At 37.8% G+C, this 16,407-nt stretch overlaps 1 protein-coding gene across 16 annotated transcripts in view; it reads left to right on the forward strand.

The window, feature by feature from the left end:
• The window catches only part of GOLGB1 (golgin B1), a 96,534-nt gene that overhangs the window by 52,588 nt on the left and 27,539 nt on the right, over positions 1 to 16,407 (forward strand). For 12 of the 16 annotated variants that reach the window (XM_026494470.4, XM_026494508.4, XM_048215212.2 and 9 more), the window contains 3 exons: positions 210 to 283; positions 3,119 to 8,307; positions 9,331 to 11,245. In XM_026494470.4, coding sequence (XP_026350255.2) covers positions 210 to 283; positions 3,119 to 8,307; positions 9,331 to 11,245 — 7,178 coding nt within the window. The remainder of the gene's footprint in view (positions 1 to 209; positions 284 to 3,118; positions 8,308 to 9,330; positions 11,246 to 16,407) is intronic. The other 4 variants (XM_026494499.4, XM_048215214.2, XM_048215218.2 and 1 more) reach the window with 1 other exon arrangement.

Below are 16,407 nucleotides of genomic sequence, written 5' to 3' on the forward strand. Positions count from 1 at the left end.
TCTTTTTTTCCACTGTTCTGTCTTATATCTCATCTTCTCTTGCCACTTCTTTTTAATAACATAAATCTTTTATCTTCCCCAAACTATTTTATTTCTTTCCTCCTCTTGATTATTTCATGCATCTCAAATAGCCTCACACATAATCATGCCTCTGTTTTCTCAAACACTCTACATAAATCATCTAAGGATATTTATTTTGTGACTTTCAGAAAAACTATCTTCTCAGATTACTCTCTTGGAGGCTCAGAAAAGAAGTGGAGAGGCAGATAGAGAAGTCAGTGAGGTAAGTAATATGTTCTTAAAATAACCAGAATCTGAACTAGATCAAGAGGAGTTAGCTTCAAACCTAAACATTTCTGCAGTTTTCTAATGTTGACCGAGCATTATATTACCTAGAAAGTGAGATCTATTTAAGGAAGTCATAATGGTTATTATTTCCCATTTAGTCTCATTCATTTCTGAATATTTTGATTTTTTAAATTTGTCCTGAACCAAAATGCAAGTACAGTAGCCATTTATTTGAGATTTGATAATCCATTTCTCATACTGGTTTATTATTTATAACAAATTCTTTGCCCATCTCAGAAAAGTTCCTCAGTGAGATTAGATGAAATCTCTAGTTCCCCTCTACTAAATTGGCATAGGTTCATTTCGGATTGTATTAAAAAGGGAATTTTTGAAGATTGGGTTTTTTTATGACCTGAAAATTACTATAAGAAATGTGCGGTTCTTTAATATTCTGTTGATTTAAGATTATTGTTAGCTGTATTTTGTTTAACTGGCTTTATTCTTCCAGTCAAGATGTCCATGATAGAGTCATAAATGGACTTGAGGAATAATGTAACTTTTTAACAGAAGTATGTGCTACCAAAAAAAAAAAAGTATCTGCTTAGTTATTATATTAGAGTTCTTTAGAGAAACAAAATAGGGAGTATGTATATATGTAGAGAGAGATTTATTTTAAGGGAATCGGTTCATGTAATTGTGGAAGTTGGCAAATCCAAAAATCTATAGGGTAGGTAGGCCAGTAGGCTGGAGACCCAGGAAAGAGTTACAATTTCGAGTCTAAAGGCAGTCTGCTGGCAGAATTCCCTCTGTTTGGAGCTGGTCAGTCTTTTTCTTGGTTAAGGCCTTCAGCTGATTGGATGAGGCCCACTTATATTATGGAGGGTAATCTTCTCAGAGTGTACTGATTTAAATGTTAATCTCACCTAAAGAAAAGGCATCTGGAATAATGTTTGACCAATTATCTGGGTACTATGCCCTAGCCAACTTAACAATAAAATTACCACCACACTTATATTCAGTATCTTTTCTTGGGTCTACTAATGCTCTGTTCACAAAATTGGCAAAAGGAAACTAAATTTTGAAAGTTGTAGCATTATATGTAGCAGAGTAAAAATGAATCTTGTTAGGCAAGCAGGTGCCTAATATTTTAAGATGCTTAGCAGTAGTGTCTAGTGAAAATAACATAACTTAGATCAAAAAAGAACAGATAAGAAAGATGATAATCTCTTAAGAAAAAAGAAAAACAATACCAGAAGGGAGAACAAATAAACAGAGAACAATGGAAAAGAAAGGGGAAAAAACACACACAGAAATTGCAAAAGGAAGGGTACCTAAGATAATCCTTTGGGATAAAAGAAAGTGACTAGAAAAGGTTCATAGAATGTGTAAGCTTAGCCTAGATGAAAGGGGAAGACTAGTATTGGCAGAAAAAGTAATAGAGTGGCTGGAAAAGCAAAGTTCTTGGTTCTCTGTTCTTTCATTGTGGATAACATTGATTTTTCACTTGAGCCAAAAAGTTGATTGAATTCTGTAGATATCATAGGGACCTGCAGAGGGTATGACCAAGGGAAGGAGAGTGAGTGAAGTGGCATGACAAAAAAGAGGAAATAAGTATAATTAAGGTGAGAGAGAGAACAAAAAAGGAGTTATATTGAAGTCTTCTGGCGGAAGTGATACTTTGACTATATCAGGTCTTTAATGTGTATAGGGATGGATAAAATAGGAATGCGATACGAAGAAATTCTAAAGGAATTTTTTCTATGTGCTTAAATAGTGTGTTCAGTTTTAGTCTCCAGAAATTTGAGTATGAATAATGCAGAGAACAAAGAATTTTAAATGATTAAAAATAATGCTCATGAAAAATAATCTTTCTTAAAATAATTTTAAAATTCTTGCTCAGTGGCTGAGAATGTTATCAACATAATATCAAATACTCATTGAATACTTACTGAATACAGCTTTTGCTAGTAAATGGCAGAGCTAAGATGTGAATTTAGGCAGTTGGGTTGCAGAGCTTGTATTCTTGGCCGCTACATTATTTGACAGTCCTGTGGGGATTTTTTTTTTTTTCTCCTATCTAATTGGAATTTTTGCCTGGGGAAAAAATGGTGCTGTTGGCAAAGATGGAGATTTTATTGTGTACACTGTCCCCAAACTCATTTAGTAAAATTCTAATGAAATTTATCAGGAGATTCACTGATTTTTCCCCCAGGAAGACAATTATAGAAATAATGTATATGGGTTGAGCAGCCAAAGCAGTTGTCTTTGTACTAATAATAGTATTTTGTCAAACAAGTCTGTAATTTCATACTCAAGCCTCAGCAGAACTCCTTTTTTATTATTTGATCGTGGTAATTTATCTTAACCTACTTGTTTGATAATCTACTTATCTGGTAATGGCTATCTTATCTAATAGTTCCCGTTTCAATGGATAGTTTAAGAAAAAGAATTATAACTTCCTTTTTTGGTGTGGGGTGAAACAAAATTTAATGCATTTCCTGCCTCCCTTTTTATTTTTAAGTGGTTCTTAAGAGAAACGTAGGAATTTTAATCCAAAGAAATAGTTTCCCAAGTACAGGATATCTGGAAAAGGAGTTCCAGGTTACCATAGGTTTTATGAATGTGGTTTGACCTCAGTATATGATTGACAGGGTACCCTCAGAGGCCCCCAATTTGGGAAATAAAAACTGGTTTTAAAAGTATTTAGCAGTTTTATGGTAGGTTTGGACTAGTAAGTTGCAGGTTTTGAAAAATGCATGAAATATGGGTTTTTAGGAGGCTCTTTCTTAATAAGATGTCTGATTGAGGCTTTTCTTTTTTTAAAAAATAGATCAGCATGGTTGATATTACTGGGCTCAATAGGAGCAGCTCTTCTCCTGAGGAGAGTGGACAGGATGTCCTAGACAACACATTTTCTCAGAAACATAAAGAACTGTCAGTTTTATTGTTGGAAATGAAAGAAGCTCAAGAAGAAATTGCATTTCTTAAGTTGCAGCTCCAGGGGAAAAAGGCCGAAGGGGACCCTGAGGTCCCTGACCAGAAAGAAATGACGCAGACAGAGAGTGAAGGAGTACCTACAGTTTGCATGAAAATATTGCCTGAAGATACAGGGCAACAGTTTCCCTCAATGCCAGATGAAGAAAGCAGTCTTCCAACAGTTGAAAAAGAAGAGCAGATGAGTACTAAATGTCAAAATAGAACATCTGAGGAAATATCTTTAAATGACACAGGGATGGAATTAAAATCAACCAAGCAGGATGATGTTGATAAACCATCTTCTGCTGTACCAGGAATTTGTCAGTGTCACCAGGATGAGTTGGAAAGGCTAAAAAGACAAATTTCAGAGCTTGAGATAAGCTTTTGTAAAGCAGAAGAAACCTATGAGGAAAATTTAGATGAGAAAATTAAGGAAATCAGCAGCCTAACCCAGTTGATTGAAGAGTTTAGAAAAAATGCTGAAAACACCAACAGTGCATTCACTGCTTTGTCTGAAGAAAGAGACCAGCTTCTTTCTCAAGTGAAGGAACTTAGTGTGGTCACAGAACTGAGGGCTCAGGTACAACACCTGGAAGTGAACCTTGCAGAAGCAGAAAGGCAAAGACGACTTGACTATGAAAGTCAAACGACTCATCACAACTTGCTTACTGAACAGATCCACAGTCTCAGCATAGAAGCCAAATCTAAAGATGTGAAAATTGAGGTTTTACAGAATGAACTGGATGATATACAGCTTCAGTTTTCTGAGCAGAGTACACTGATAAAAAGCCTGCAAAGCCAGCTGCAGAAGAAGGAAAATGAAGTGCTTGAAGAGGCAGAACGTGTGAGGGATATCTCAAATAAGATGGAAGAACTTTCCCAGGCTCTTTCACAGAAGGAACTTGAAATAGCAAAAATGGATCAACTCTTATTAGAGAAGAAAAGAGATGTGGAAACCCTCCAACAAACCATCCTGGAGAAGGATCAGCAAGTGACAGAAATCAGCTTTAGTATGACTGAGAAAATGGTCCAGCTTAATGAAGAGAAGTTTTCTCTTGGGATTGAAATTAAGACTCTTAAAGAGCAGCTGAATTTATTATCCAGAGCTGAAGAGGCAAAAAAAGAGCAGGTGGAAGAAGATAAAGAAGTTGTTTCTGGCCTTAAACAGACTTATGATGAGCTGAGCCCAGCAGGGCTCCTAAGTAAAGAAGAGCTTCAGCATGAATTAGACCTTGTGAAGAAAGAAAGTGAACAGAGAAAGAGGAAGCTCCAGGCAGCTCTTATTAACAGAAAGGAGCTTCTACAGAAAGTCAGTAGATTAGAGGAGGAATTGGCCAAAGTGAAAGATGAATCTATGAAAGAGATCCCGCTCAATGAGTGTGAGAAGAGGGAAATGGAGGAAGATAAAGAAAGCAAAGAAGACTCAGAAAAATGTATGACTGCTAAGTGCCAAGAAATAGAAGTTTCTTTAAAACAGACAATATCTGAGAAAGAGGTGGAATTAGAGAATGTAAGGAAGGATTTAGAAGAAAAGGTAGCAGCTGAAGAACAGTTACAGGCTGTGATCAAACAGATGAATCAGAGCTTGCAAGAGAAGACAAACCAAATAGATTTGCTGCAAGCAGAAATCATTGAAAACCAAGCAGTTATCCAAAAATTAACCACAGGTAGCAAGGATGTAGGTGACGGAGACTCAGCAGCACCTGTAAAAGAAACAGTGGCAATTGGTCCACCTGATACAGGTAGTGGAGAACACTGGAAACCAGAACTGGAAGAAAAGATATTGGACCTAGAAAAAGAAAAGGAGCAACTTCAAAAGAAGCTACAGGAAGTGTTAACCTCTCGAAAGGCGATTCTACAGAAGGCACAGGAGAAAGAAAGACATCTTAGGGAGGAGCTAAAGCACCAGAAGGATGACTATAATCGCTTACAAGAACAGTTTGATGAGCAGAGCAAGGAAAATGAGAACATTGGAGACCGGCTAAGACAACTCCAGATTCAAGTAAAGGAGTCTATAGACAGAAAACTCCTGGGCATTGACCAGCAGGATCCAGGCTCTCCCACTCCAAGTTTAAAAGAACCTTTATTCAAAACCACGGAGCAGCAACCTGCTCAGATTGTTTCAGAGTCTGACTTGCTTTCTCATCCTAGAGATGCAGATGCTCTGCAGGGCAGTATTTCTGTTGCCCAGATTAAGACCCAGCTGAAAGAGATAGAGGCCAAGAAAGAGGAGTTGGAATTGAAGGTTAGTTCTGCAACAAGTGAGCTTACTAAAAAGTCAGAAGAGGTATTTCAGTTACAAGAGCAGATAAATAAACAAGGTTTGGAAATCCAAAGTCTGAGGACAGCATCCCATGAAGCTGAAGCCCATACAGAAAGCCTGAGGCAGAAATTAGAAAGCAGTCAGGTAGAAATTGCCAGATTAGAACATCTAAGAGAATTGCAGCCTGAACTAGATGAACTGCAAAAACTCATAGGCAAAAAGGAAGATGAAGTTAGATACCTTTCTGGACAGCTTAATGAGAAAGAAGAGGCCCTTACAAAAGTACAGACAGAGATAATGGAACAAGAGGATTTAATCAAGGCTCTGCATACACAGCTAGAAATGCAAGCCAAAGAACATGATGAGAAGATAAAGCAGTTACAGGTGGAACTTTGTGAAATGAAGCAAAAACCAGAAGAGACTGGAGAAGAAAGTAAAGCAAAGCAACAAATACAGAGGAAACTGCAAGCTGCCCTTATTTCCCGAAAAGAAGCACTAAAAGAAAACAAAGGTCTTCAAGAGGAGTTGTCTTTGGCCAGAGAGACCATTGAACATCTCACTAAGTCTCTGGCAGATGTGGAAAGCCAAGTTTCTACTCAAAATAAAGAAAAAGATATATTCTTAGGAAAGTTAGCTCTTCTCCAGGAAGAAAGAGACAAGCTCATTACAGAAATGGACAGATCCTTAATGGAAAATCAAAGTCTCAGTGGCTCTTGTGAAAGTCTGAAATTAGCTTTGGAGGATCTTACTGAAGACAAGGAAAATTTAGTGAAGGAAATTGAATCTTTGAAATGTTCTAAGATTGCAGAAAGCACTGAGTGGCAAGAGAAACACAAAGAGTTACAAAAAGAGTATGAAATTCTTCTGCAGTCCTACGAGAATGTCAGTAATGAGGCAGAAAGGATTCAGCATGTCGTGGAAACCGTGAGGCAGGAGAAACAAGAACTGTATGGCAAGTTAAGAAGCACAGAAGCAAACAAGAAAGAGGCAGAAAAGCAATTGCAGGAAGCTGAACAGGAGATGGAGGAAATGAAAGAAAAGATGAGAAAGTTTGCCAAATCTAAACAGCAGAAAATCCTAGAACTGGAAGAAGAGAATGACCGGCTTAGAGCAGAGGTACACTCTGGAGGAGGTACACCTAATGATGGTATGGAAGCACTTCTTTCTTCCAATTCCAGCTTGAAGGAGGAACTCGAAAGGGTCAAAACAGAATATAAAACCCTTTCTAAAGAGTTTGAGGCTTTAATGACTGAGAAGGACTCTCTAAGTGAAGAGGTTCAAGATTTAAAGCATCAGGTAGAAAGTAATGTGTCCAAACAAGCTAGCCTAGAGGCCACTGAGAAGCACGATAACCAAAGGGATATCATTGAAGGGGCAACACAGTCTGTCCCAGGTGAGTCTAATGAGCAAGACTCTCAGAACATGAACACTAGGCCTGAAGATTCAGAATCCATTCTGTCAGAGAACAGTGCGAAGAAGCCTGATGAAGGTGAGAATGTCAGCTCACATGATGAAATTAATAACTACCTTCAGCAGGTTGATCAGCTCAAAGAAAGAATTGCTGAGTTAGAGGAAGAGAAGCAGAAAGAAAGGGAATTTAGCCAGACTTTAGAAGATGAGAGAAGTGCTTTACTGAGTCAAATATCAGCAAAGGATGGTGAACTAAAATTGCTTCAGGAAGAAGTAACCAAAATAAACCTATCAAATCAGCAAATACAAGAAGAACTTGCCAGAGTTACCAAGCTAAAGGAGACAGCAGAAGAAGAGAAAGATGATTTGGAAGAGAGGCTTATGAATCAATTAGCAGAACTTAATGGAAGCATTGGGAATTACTATCAGGATGTTACAGATGCCCAAATAAAAAATGAGCTACTAGAATCTGAAATGCAGAACCTTAAAAAGTGTGTGAGTGAATTGGAAGAAGAAAAGCAGCAGTTAGTCAAGGAGAAAACTAAGGTGGAATCAGAAATACGAAAGGAGTATTTGGAGAAAATACAAGGTGCTCAGAAGGGACCTGGCAATAAAAGCCATGCAAAGGAACTTCAGGAGCTCTTAAAAGAAAAACAACAAGAAGTAAAGCAGTTGCAGAAGGACTGCATCAGGTACCAAGAGAAAATTAGTGCTCTGGAGAGAACTGTTAAGGCTCTAGAATTTGTTCAGACTGAGTCCCAAAAAGATTTGGAAATAACCAAAGAAAATCTGGCTCAAGCCACTGAACACCGCAAGAAGGCAGAATCAGAATTGGCTAGCTTCAAAGTAGTGCTAGATGATACTCAGAGTGAAGCAGCAAGGGTCCTAGCAGACAATCTCAAGTTGAAAAAGGAACTTCAGTCAAGCAAAGAATCAGTTAAAAGCCAAATGAAACAAAAGGATGAAGACCTGGAGCGAAGACTGGAGCAGGTAGAAGAGAAACACCTGAAAGAAAAGAAGAACATGCAAGAGAAACTGGATGCTTTGCGCAGAGAAAAAGTCCACTTGGAAGAGACATTTGGAGAGATTCAGATTACTTTGAACAAGAAGGACAAGGAAGTTAAGCAACTTCAGGAAAATTTGGATAGTACTGTGGCTCAGCTTGCAGCTTTCACGAAGAGCATGTCTTCCCTCCAGGATGATCGAGACAGGGTGATAGATGAAGCCAAGAAATGGGAGAGGAAATTCAGTGATGCTATTCAAACCAAAGAAGAAGAAATTAGACTCAAAGAGGAGAACTGCAGTGTTCTAAAGGATCAACTTAGGCAGATGTCCATGCACATGGAAGAATTGAAGATCAATATTTCCAGGTAAATGGGTAACTTTTTTTGCCCTTCTAAAAGTAACTGAAAGCAAAGAAAATCTCTACTTAAACTATTTTTATTCCCTTTAATATTATGGGAATAATTTTGGCTTAAATTTCCCTAGAAGCTACATTCTCTCTCACTTTTGACTCTCTCTTTTTTTGTCAATAACTTTTGGCTCATATTAAGGTGAAAAATCCATGTCTGCTTCTCTTTCCATCTTTCTGTTGAGAGCTCTCTTTGATTTCTCCCTTCCTTTTCATTTTTTTTCTTTTTCTTTTTTAGGTTATTTGTGCATCAGTGGATAGTTCTTTTTTTTTTTAAATTATGATATGTTAGTCATCATACAGTACATCATTAGCTTTTGATGTAGTGTTCCATGATTCATTGTTTGTGGATAACACACAGTGCTCCATGCAATACGTGCCCTCTTTAATACCCTCATTTCCACTACCTTTGTCTGGATTTTTACTGTGGTACTCCCAAATGATTGCTTTAGCCTCATAAATGATCTCCTCTTTTCTATTCCCCATATTCCACCTCAATTCATACTGCATGAGAGCTATTTTCCTCTAACTACAATTTTATATCATTTTTCAAGCACAAGAACTAACAGTGTACCCATACTGGGTACTTCTCCACTTTTAATAGGATTTTTCTGCTCTGAGACAGGCTTCCTCATTGTCTGTCATACCAAGATTATTCCTTTCAGGAGCTAGAGATGAGCTTGTCTGGAGCAAAGTAAAGCAAAATAGGAGAAAATATTGCTTTCTAGAGTGTGCAAAGTCATGTCACTAAAATAAGCAACATGGCTTTGGAGTTTTAGGACTTAAATACCCTTAGGTGCAATATACCTTTAATACAGAGCATCCAATAGAACTAATATCTCTTCGTTGAAAAGATGAGCACCTTTAATTATGAATACTGATTCATCTGTAGTTCTGAGTAATGTTGTCATATATGTTCCTTAGGCATCAAATAGTGTTCCTTTGAAATCTGTGATGAATGACCTCCTCTCTTTTTTTCCAGGCTTGAACATGACAAGCAGATTTGGGAGTCCAAGGCCCAGACAGAGGTTCAGCTTCAACAGAAGGTCTGTGATACTCTGCAGGGGGAAAACAAAGAGCTTTTGTCCCAGCTAGAAGAGACTCGACAACTATACCACAGTTCTCAGAATGAATTAGCAAAGTTGGAATCAGAGCTTAAGATTCTCAGAGACCAGTCGGCTGATTTAAATAACTCTTTAGAAAAATGTAAGGAAAATAAAGAAAACTTGGAAGGGATCATAAAGCGGCAAGAAGCTGATATCCAGAATTGTAAGTTCAGTTATGAACAGCTAGAGACGGATCTTCAAGCGTCCAGACAACTGACCAGCAGGCTGCATGAAGAAATAAACATGAAAGAGCAGAAGATTATAAGCCTGCTTTCTGCCAAGGAACAGGCAATCCAAGTAGCTGTTGCTGAACTGCATCAGCAGCATAATAAAGAAATTAAAGAATTGGAAAACCTGTTGTCCCAGGAGGAAGAGGAGAATATCGTCTTAGAAGAGGAGAACAAAAAGGCCGTTGACAAAACCAACCAGCTTATGGAGACACTGAAAGCCATCAAAAAGGAAAACTTGCAGCAGAAGGCTCAGTTGACTTCCTTCGTTAAATCCATGTCTTCTCTCCAGGATGACCGAGACCGCATCGTAGGCGACTACCAACAGCTGGAAGAGCGACATCTCTCCGTCATCCTGGAAAAAGATCAACTCATCCAAGACGCTGCTGCTGAGAATAACAAGCTTAAAGAAGAAATTCGATGCTTGCGAAGTCATATGGATGATCTCAATTCTGAGAATGCCAAACTCGATGCAGAACTCATCCAATATAGAGAAGACCTGAACCAAGTGATATCAAGAAAGGACTGCCAGCAAAAGCAACTCCTTGACACTCAACTTCAGCAGAATAAGGAGCTGAAAAGTGAATGTGCCAAATTGGAAGAAAAGCTGAAGGAGTCTGAGGAAGCAAAGGAGGATCTGCGGAGGTCCTCTCTTGCTCTAGAGGAGGAGAAACAAGGTTTGTCTAAAGAAATTGAGAGCTTAAAGTTGTCTGTATCCCAACTAAAGAGACAGCTGACAGCCTTGCAAGAAGAAGGAATGTTAGGAATATTTCAGGCCCAATTAAAAGTAAAAGAAGAAGAAGTACAGAAGTTAAGTACTACCCTTTCCTCCTCTCAGAAGAGAATTACAGAACTGGAAGAGGAATTGGTTCATGTTCAGAAGGAGGCTGCCAAGAAGGTGGGTGAAATTGAAGAGAAACTGAAGAAAGAATTGAAGCATCTTCATCATGATGCTGGGATAATGCGAAATGAAACAGAAACGGCAGAAGAAAGAGTGGCAGAGCTGGCAAGAGATCTGGTGGAGATGGAACAGAAATTACTCTCAGTCACCAAAGAAAATAAAGATCTCACAGCACAAATCCAGTCTTTTGGAAGGTCTATGAATTCCCTACAAAATAGCAGAGATCATGCCAATGAGGAGCTTGATGAACTGAAAAGGAAATACGATGCTAGTCTGAAGGAGCTGGCACAGCTAAGAGAAGAACAGGGCCTCTTAAGCATGGGGAGAGATGCTCTTGTCTCTAAAGTTGCTCTTTCGGTGAACTCCTCTGAGGATAACAGCTTTCCTCACCTCGAGAAACTTAACCAACAGCTTCTGTCCAAAGATGAGCAACTGCTTCACTTGTCCTCACAACTAGAAGATTCTTACAACCAAGTGCAGTCCTTTTCCAAGGCTATGGCCAGTCTACAGAATGAAAGAGATCACCTGTTGAATGAACTGGAGAAATTCCGCAAGTTGGAGGAGGGGAAGCAGAGATCTGCAGCCCAGCCTGCAACCAGCCCAGCTGAAGTCCAGAGTTTAAAGAAAGCTATGTCATCACTCCAAAATGACAGAGACCGACTAGTGAGTGTTTGGTTCTCTTTCTGATCTTTTGAGAGTTTTTGAGCCTTTCTTTAAAATTTTTCATTTCTGTAGAAAAGGATGAGCACATTCTGACACATATCACCTGGGCATTCTGGGACAATATTATACACCCCACAGGTGCTGTTTGGTCTTAGAGAAACACACAAACGTTATTTAAATTACTGTAAATCTGCCAATACCATTTAAAAATAATTATAGATTTTCTTTGCACAAAACCTCCATTGGTTATAAAAGGACTAAGAGATGGAGGTTGTTTTATATATTTTATACACACGTAAATATTTCCAGAATTTGTCATGGTTTAATTGAACGAAGGTATAGGGATCATTCAGGGCCTTCTTTTTTTTTTTTTTTTTTTTAAGATTTTATTTATTTATGTGACAGAGAGACAGCCAGCGAGAGAGGGAACACAGCAGGGGAGAAGGAGAGGAAGAAGCAGGCTCCCAGCCGAGGAGCCCTGGGCCGAAGGCAGACGCTTAACGACTGCGCTACCCAGGCGCCCCATTCAGGGCCTTCTTATAGTGACAGTTTAGCCTTAGGTCATCTGGTAGAATTAATGGTAGAGAGGGCTCGGCCTATCTCATGTATATGTCAACCCTAATTTGTCACAAAAAAAGTTAAATGTAAAAGGGGTTAATTTTAAAAAGTTTAATACCCAACTTTTTTTCAATCTGAGAGAAAGATAAGGAGGATCTCTCATGCTAAAATTTTGCTTTTGGTAGGATCCAGTAGTTTAACCCAGGTCTTTTTTCTTAAGAACTTCCAGGTTTTCAAGATTCAGAAGCAAAAACTGGAACTGTATGAGTCAAGCCAGGTTCTACTTTGTGAGGTTACTGTCTTTACTTTCGTGACAGTTCTTAACTCTGTCAAGGCCATGTGCTTAGGCCAAATAGGAAATAAATTGAGCCTCAAAAGGCTGGATTTTCCATTAAAAAGTGACCCATGTCCAGAATATGAAACTTCTAGTCTTTAAGATTATCCTGAATAAAAAGGTCATTGCCCCTAACTATAAAGTCTTGTTCTGATTTTTCTTTTTCTTTGTAGGCAATGTGTTCATTCATATTACACTTAATATCCAGGATTTATAGATAATTTTTTCACTTTTGTAATCTGAACAAAATCCCTCTTTTCAGCTGTGTTTTGACAGCAATATAATGTATACATATTGTTTATATCTTAAAAATAGTTTCAGTTCAGGGGCGCCTGGGTGGCACAGCGGTTAAGCGTCTGCCTTCGGCTCAGGGCATGATCCCGGCGTTATGGGATCGAGCCCCACATCAGGCTCCTCCGCTATGAGCCTGCTTCTTCCTCTCCCACTCCCCCTGCTTGTGTTCCCTCTCTTGCTGGCTGTCTCTCTGTCAAATAAATAAATAAAATCTTTAAAAAAAAAAGTTTCAGTTCAGCTGACTTTTCCTAGGAGCTAAACCTTTTTTTGTTGCTTTCAGAATGCAAATGCAAAAGGTTTTCATCAGGACAGTATATACCTCAAAGCTGTAGCTTATAGCATCCAGGACTTGATTATCTTCAAAGTCAAATTCTTTTTCCTGGAAGCTATTAGGTTAGGTTTTGAATTGACAAAGTTTCATTTAGTGAATTTCTTTACTCTTCTTATCTGTTCTAAACACTGGGGATGAAACTTGCTATCTCTCAACGCTTTCTATCTCTCAATCCCCATTCCACATTTTTGTCTGCTGGATATTTACAAGCCAAGTCAGCATGTTTTTACTTCTGTATTTCTATATCCCATAGTAATGTTCTTCTGTTCCCTAAGGCTCTTAACTGTCCATGATTTTATTTCATTTATCATCAAGGTGTGTCACTTTATTCCCAATGGGCCTTAATGATCTCTTTTCCTTTCCATCATCATCATCTTAGGCTAAGTTCTTAACACTGTACACTTAACTGTTGTGATACTGCTTCTCCCAGTTTGTCACCTTTCCAATATATTTTATATACCATCACTGAATAATCTGAAGCTCTGCTTCCTTATTACTGTACTGCTCAAAAACCTTTGAAAGTTGTATTATCTCTAGAATAGGCTTAGGATTCAAACCTCTTAGTCTGGCATTTGAGATGCTGTAATTTGTCCAGTTCCTCTTCCCAGCCTTCCTTGTTACTATTCCCCTACTCATACTCTTCATTGCAGCCAAACTGATCTACTCATTATGCAATAATCCTATCTAGTACTTCGCATTACCATCCTCTGAACCAAAATGTCCTCTCGATTTTCCTTTTTTGGGCAAATATTTCCCACTATTAAACATCACCCTGGAGTTCAAATTCTCTGGTTACATTTCTAGATCACTTAATTGTCTGTTACCTTCTGTACTTCTTTAGTACTTTCATTTGTCCCATATTGTCTCGATGTGTGTATGTATATACGTCTGTGTGTGTTAAGTGTCATGTCTTATACTTGTTCGGATTTCCTATGATTTTAACATAGGAGTAGTTAATTATATGGTAGATAATCAACCGTTGGTGGCCATTCTCTATTTTTATGGTTGTTGAAAGCACTATTTTTTTCTGTCTTGTAAAACTGTCGTGTAGGGGAGTTCTGGAAACATTTGCTTTTACATCTGCCATAAATGAAAGCCAAGGCAAGGTTATAAATCACATGAAGGCCTGACATTCTGACTTGGTGGTATTACATATGAGGTCTACTGCAGTCGGCGGAGGCCCTCCTGCATACTTTTGGAATGTATTGTTAACTGTCCATCAGTTCTTTTCCGCATATTTGTTCTTGGTCTGTGTTGTGGGCATTGAAGTTTATAGTCTTTCCATCACTGGCTGCATGTACAATAAATATGGGAGCTGTCTTAGGTCAACCACTATCAGTTGAAACATTCAGCTTAGGCCAGCAGTTTATCACCTCTGCCTGCTCCTTTCCCTCAGGACTACCCCAGAAATGATTTAGATCTGAAAGGGATTTAGCTTACTTTGGTTCTCTTCTTTACTTAGTTATTTAAGGGGAAGTTTCTCAAAGTCTGAGGGTCCAAGTGGCAGAGAATTAGCCCTGGGGATTCTACTACAGTGTCACAAACAACTCTGAAAACATTCTGGAGTTTTCATATCTGTTCGAACTTTCTTAGGACTTTCCCATAATCAAATACGTACTTGGGCAATTTCTACCTAAAGGATAGAAAGCAGATCTCCAGAGCTGCATGTATTTATCTATACTCATTTTGTTCTTTTTAAAAACAATTTGTTTTTAAATTCCAGTATAATTAATTTACAGTGTGACATTAGTTTCAGGTATACAATATAGTGATTCAACAATGCTGTATATTCTTCAGTGCTCATCAGGATAAGTTTACTGTTAATCTCCTTCTCCTGTTTCACCCATTTCCCACCCACCTCCCCTTTGGTAAACATCAGTTCTCTATATTTAAGAGTCTGCTTTTTTGCCTCTTTTTCTTTGATCATTTGTTTTGTTTCTTAAGTTCCACATATGAGTAAAATTATATGGTATTTGTCTTTCTCTGACTTACTCCACTTAGCATCATACACTTTAGACCCATAGAAGTTGTTGCGAATAGTGAGATTTCATTCTTTTTTATGGCTGAGTGATATTCCACATCTTTATCCATTCATCTGTTCATGTACACTTGGGTTGCTTCTATAGTTTAGCTATTGTAAATAATGCTGCTATAAACATAGGAATGCATATATCTTTTCTAGTCAGTGTTTTTGTATTTTTTGGGTAAATACCCAGTAGTAGAATTACTAGATCATATGGTAATTCTATTTTTAATTTTTTGAGGAAACTCCATATTGTTTTCCACAGTGGATACACCAGTTGCTTCTAGTTGCATTCTCATCAACAGTGCACGAGGGTTCCTTTTCCTCCATATCTTTGCCAACATTGTTGTTTCTCGTGTTTTTTATTTTAGCCATTCTGACAGGTGTGACGTGATATCTCATTGTGGTTTTGATTTGCATTTCTCCAATGATTAGTGATGTTGAGTATTTTTTCATGTGTCTGTTGGCCATTTGTATATCTTTTTTGGAAAAATGTCTGTTCATGACTGTCCCATTTTTAAATTGGATTTTTTTTTGGTGTTGAATTTTATAAATTCTTTCTCTATTTTAGATACTAACCCTTTAGTGGATATATCATTTACAAATACCTTCTCCCATTCAGTAGGTTGTCTTTTTTGTTGCTGTTGATTATTTCTTTTGCTGTGCAGAAAGTTTTTATTTTGATGTAGTCCCAATAGTTTATTTTTGCTTTTGTTTCCCTTGCTTCAGGAGACATATCTAGAAAAATGTTGCTAGGGCCAATGTCCAAGAAATTACTGCCTGTGCTCTCTTCTAGGATTTTTATGCTTTCAGGCCTCACAATTAGGTCTTTAATCCATTTAGTATTTATTTTTGTGTATGGTATAAGAAAGTGGTCCAGTTTCATTCTTTTGTATGTAGCTGTCCAGTTTCACGTTCCAGTCCCATTTCAACATTTGTTGAAGAGACTGTCTTTTTCCCTTTGCATATTCTTGCCTCATTTGTCGTACATTAATTGACCAATAATCATGGGTTTGTTTCTGGGCTCTCTGTTCTGTTCCAGTGATCTGTGTGTCTGTTTTTATGTTAGTACCATACTGTTTTGATTACTACAGCTTTGTAGTATAGCTTGAAATCTGGGATAGTGGTACCTCCAGTTTTGTTCCTTTTCAAGATTGCTTTGGCTATTCAAGATCTTTAGTGGTTCCACACAAATTTTAGGATTATTTTTTCTAGTTTTGTGAAAAATGCCGTTGGCATTTTGATAGGGATTGTGTTTGATTATGGGTTGCTTTGGGTAGTATTGACATTTTAACAACATTTGCTCTCATGAGCAATCCATGAGCATGTAATATCTTTCCATTTGTTTGTGTTATCTTTAATTTCTTTCACCAGTGTTTTATAGTTTTCAGAGTACAGGTCTTTCACCTCTTCGGTTAATTTTATTTCAGATATTTTATCATTTTTGGTTGTAATTGTAAATGGGATTGTTTTATTAATTTCTCTTTCTGTTGGTTCATTAAGTATATAGACATGCAACAGATTTCTGTATATTGATTTTTGTATCCTGCAACTTTGCTGAATTCATTTATCAGCTCTAGTAGTTTTTTGGTGGTGCCTTTAGGGTTTTCTATATAGTATCA

This window comes from Ursus arctos, unplaced genomic scaffold, assembly GCF_023065955.2.
Source record: "Ursus arctos isolate Adak ecotype North America unplaced genomic scaffold, UrsArc2.0 scaffold_4, whole genome shotgun sequence".
Taxonomy (NCBI): Eukaryota; Metazoa; Chordata; class Mammalia; order Carnivora; family Ursidae; genus Ursus; species Ursus arctos.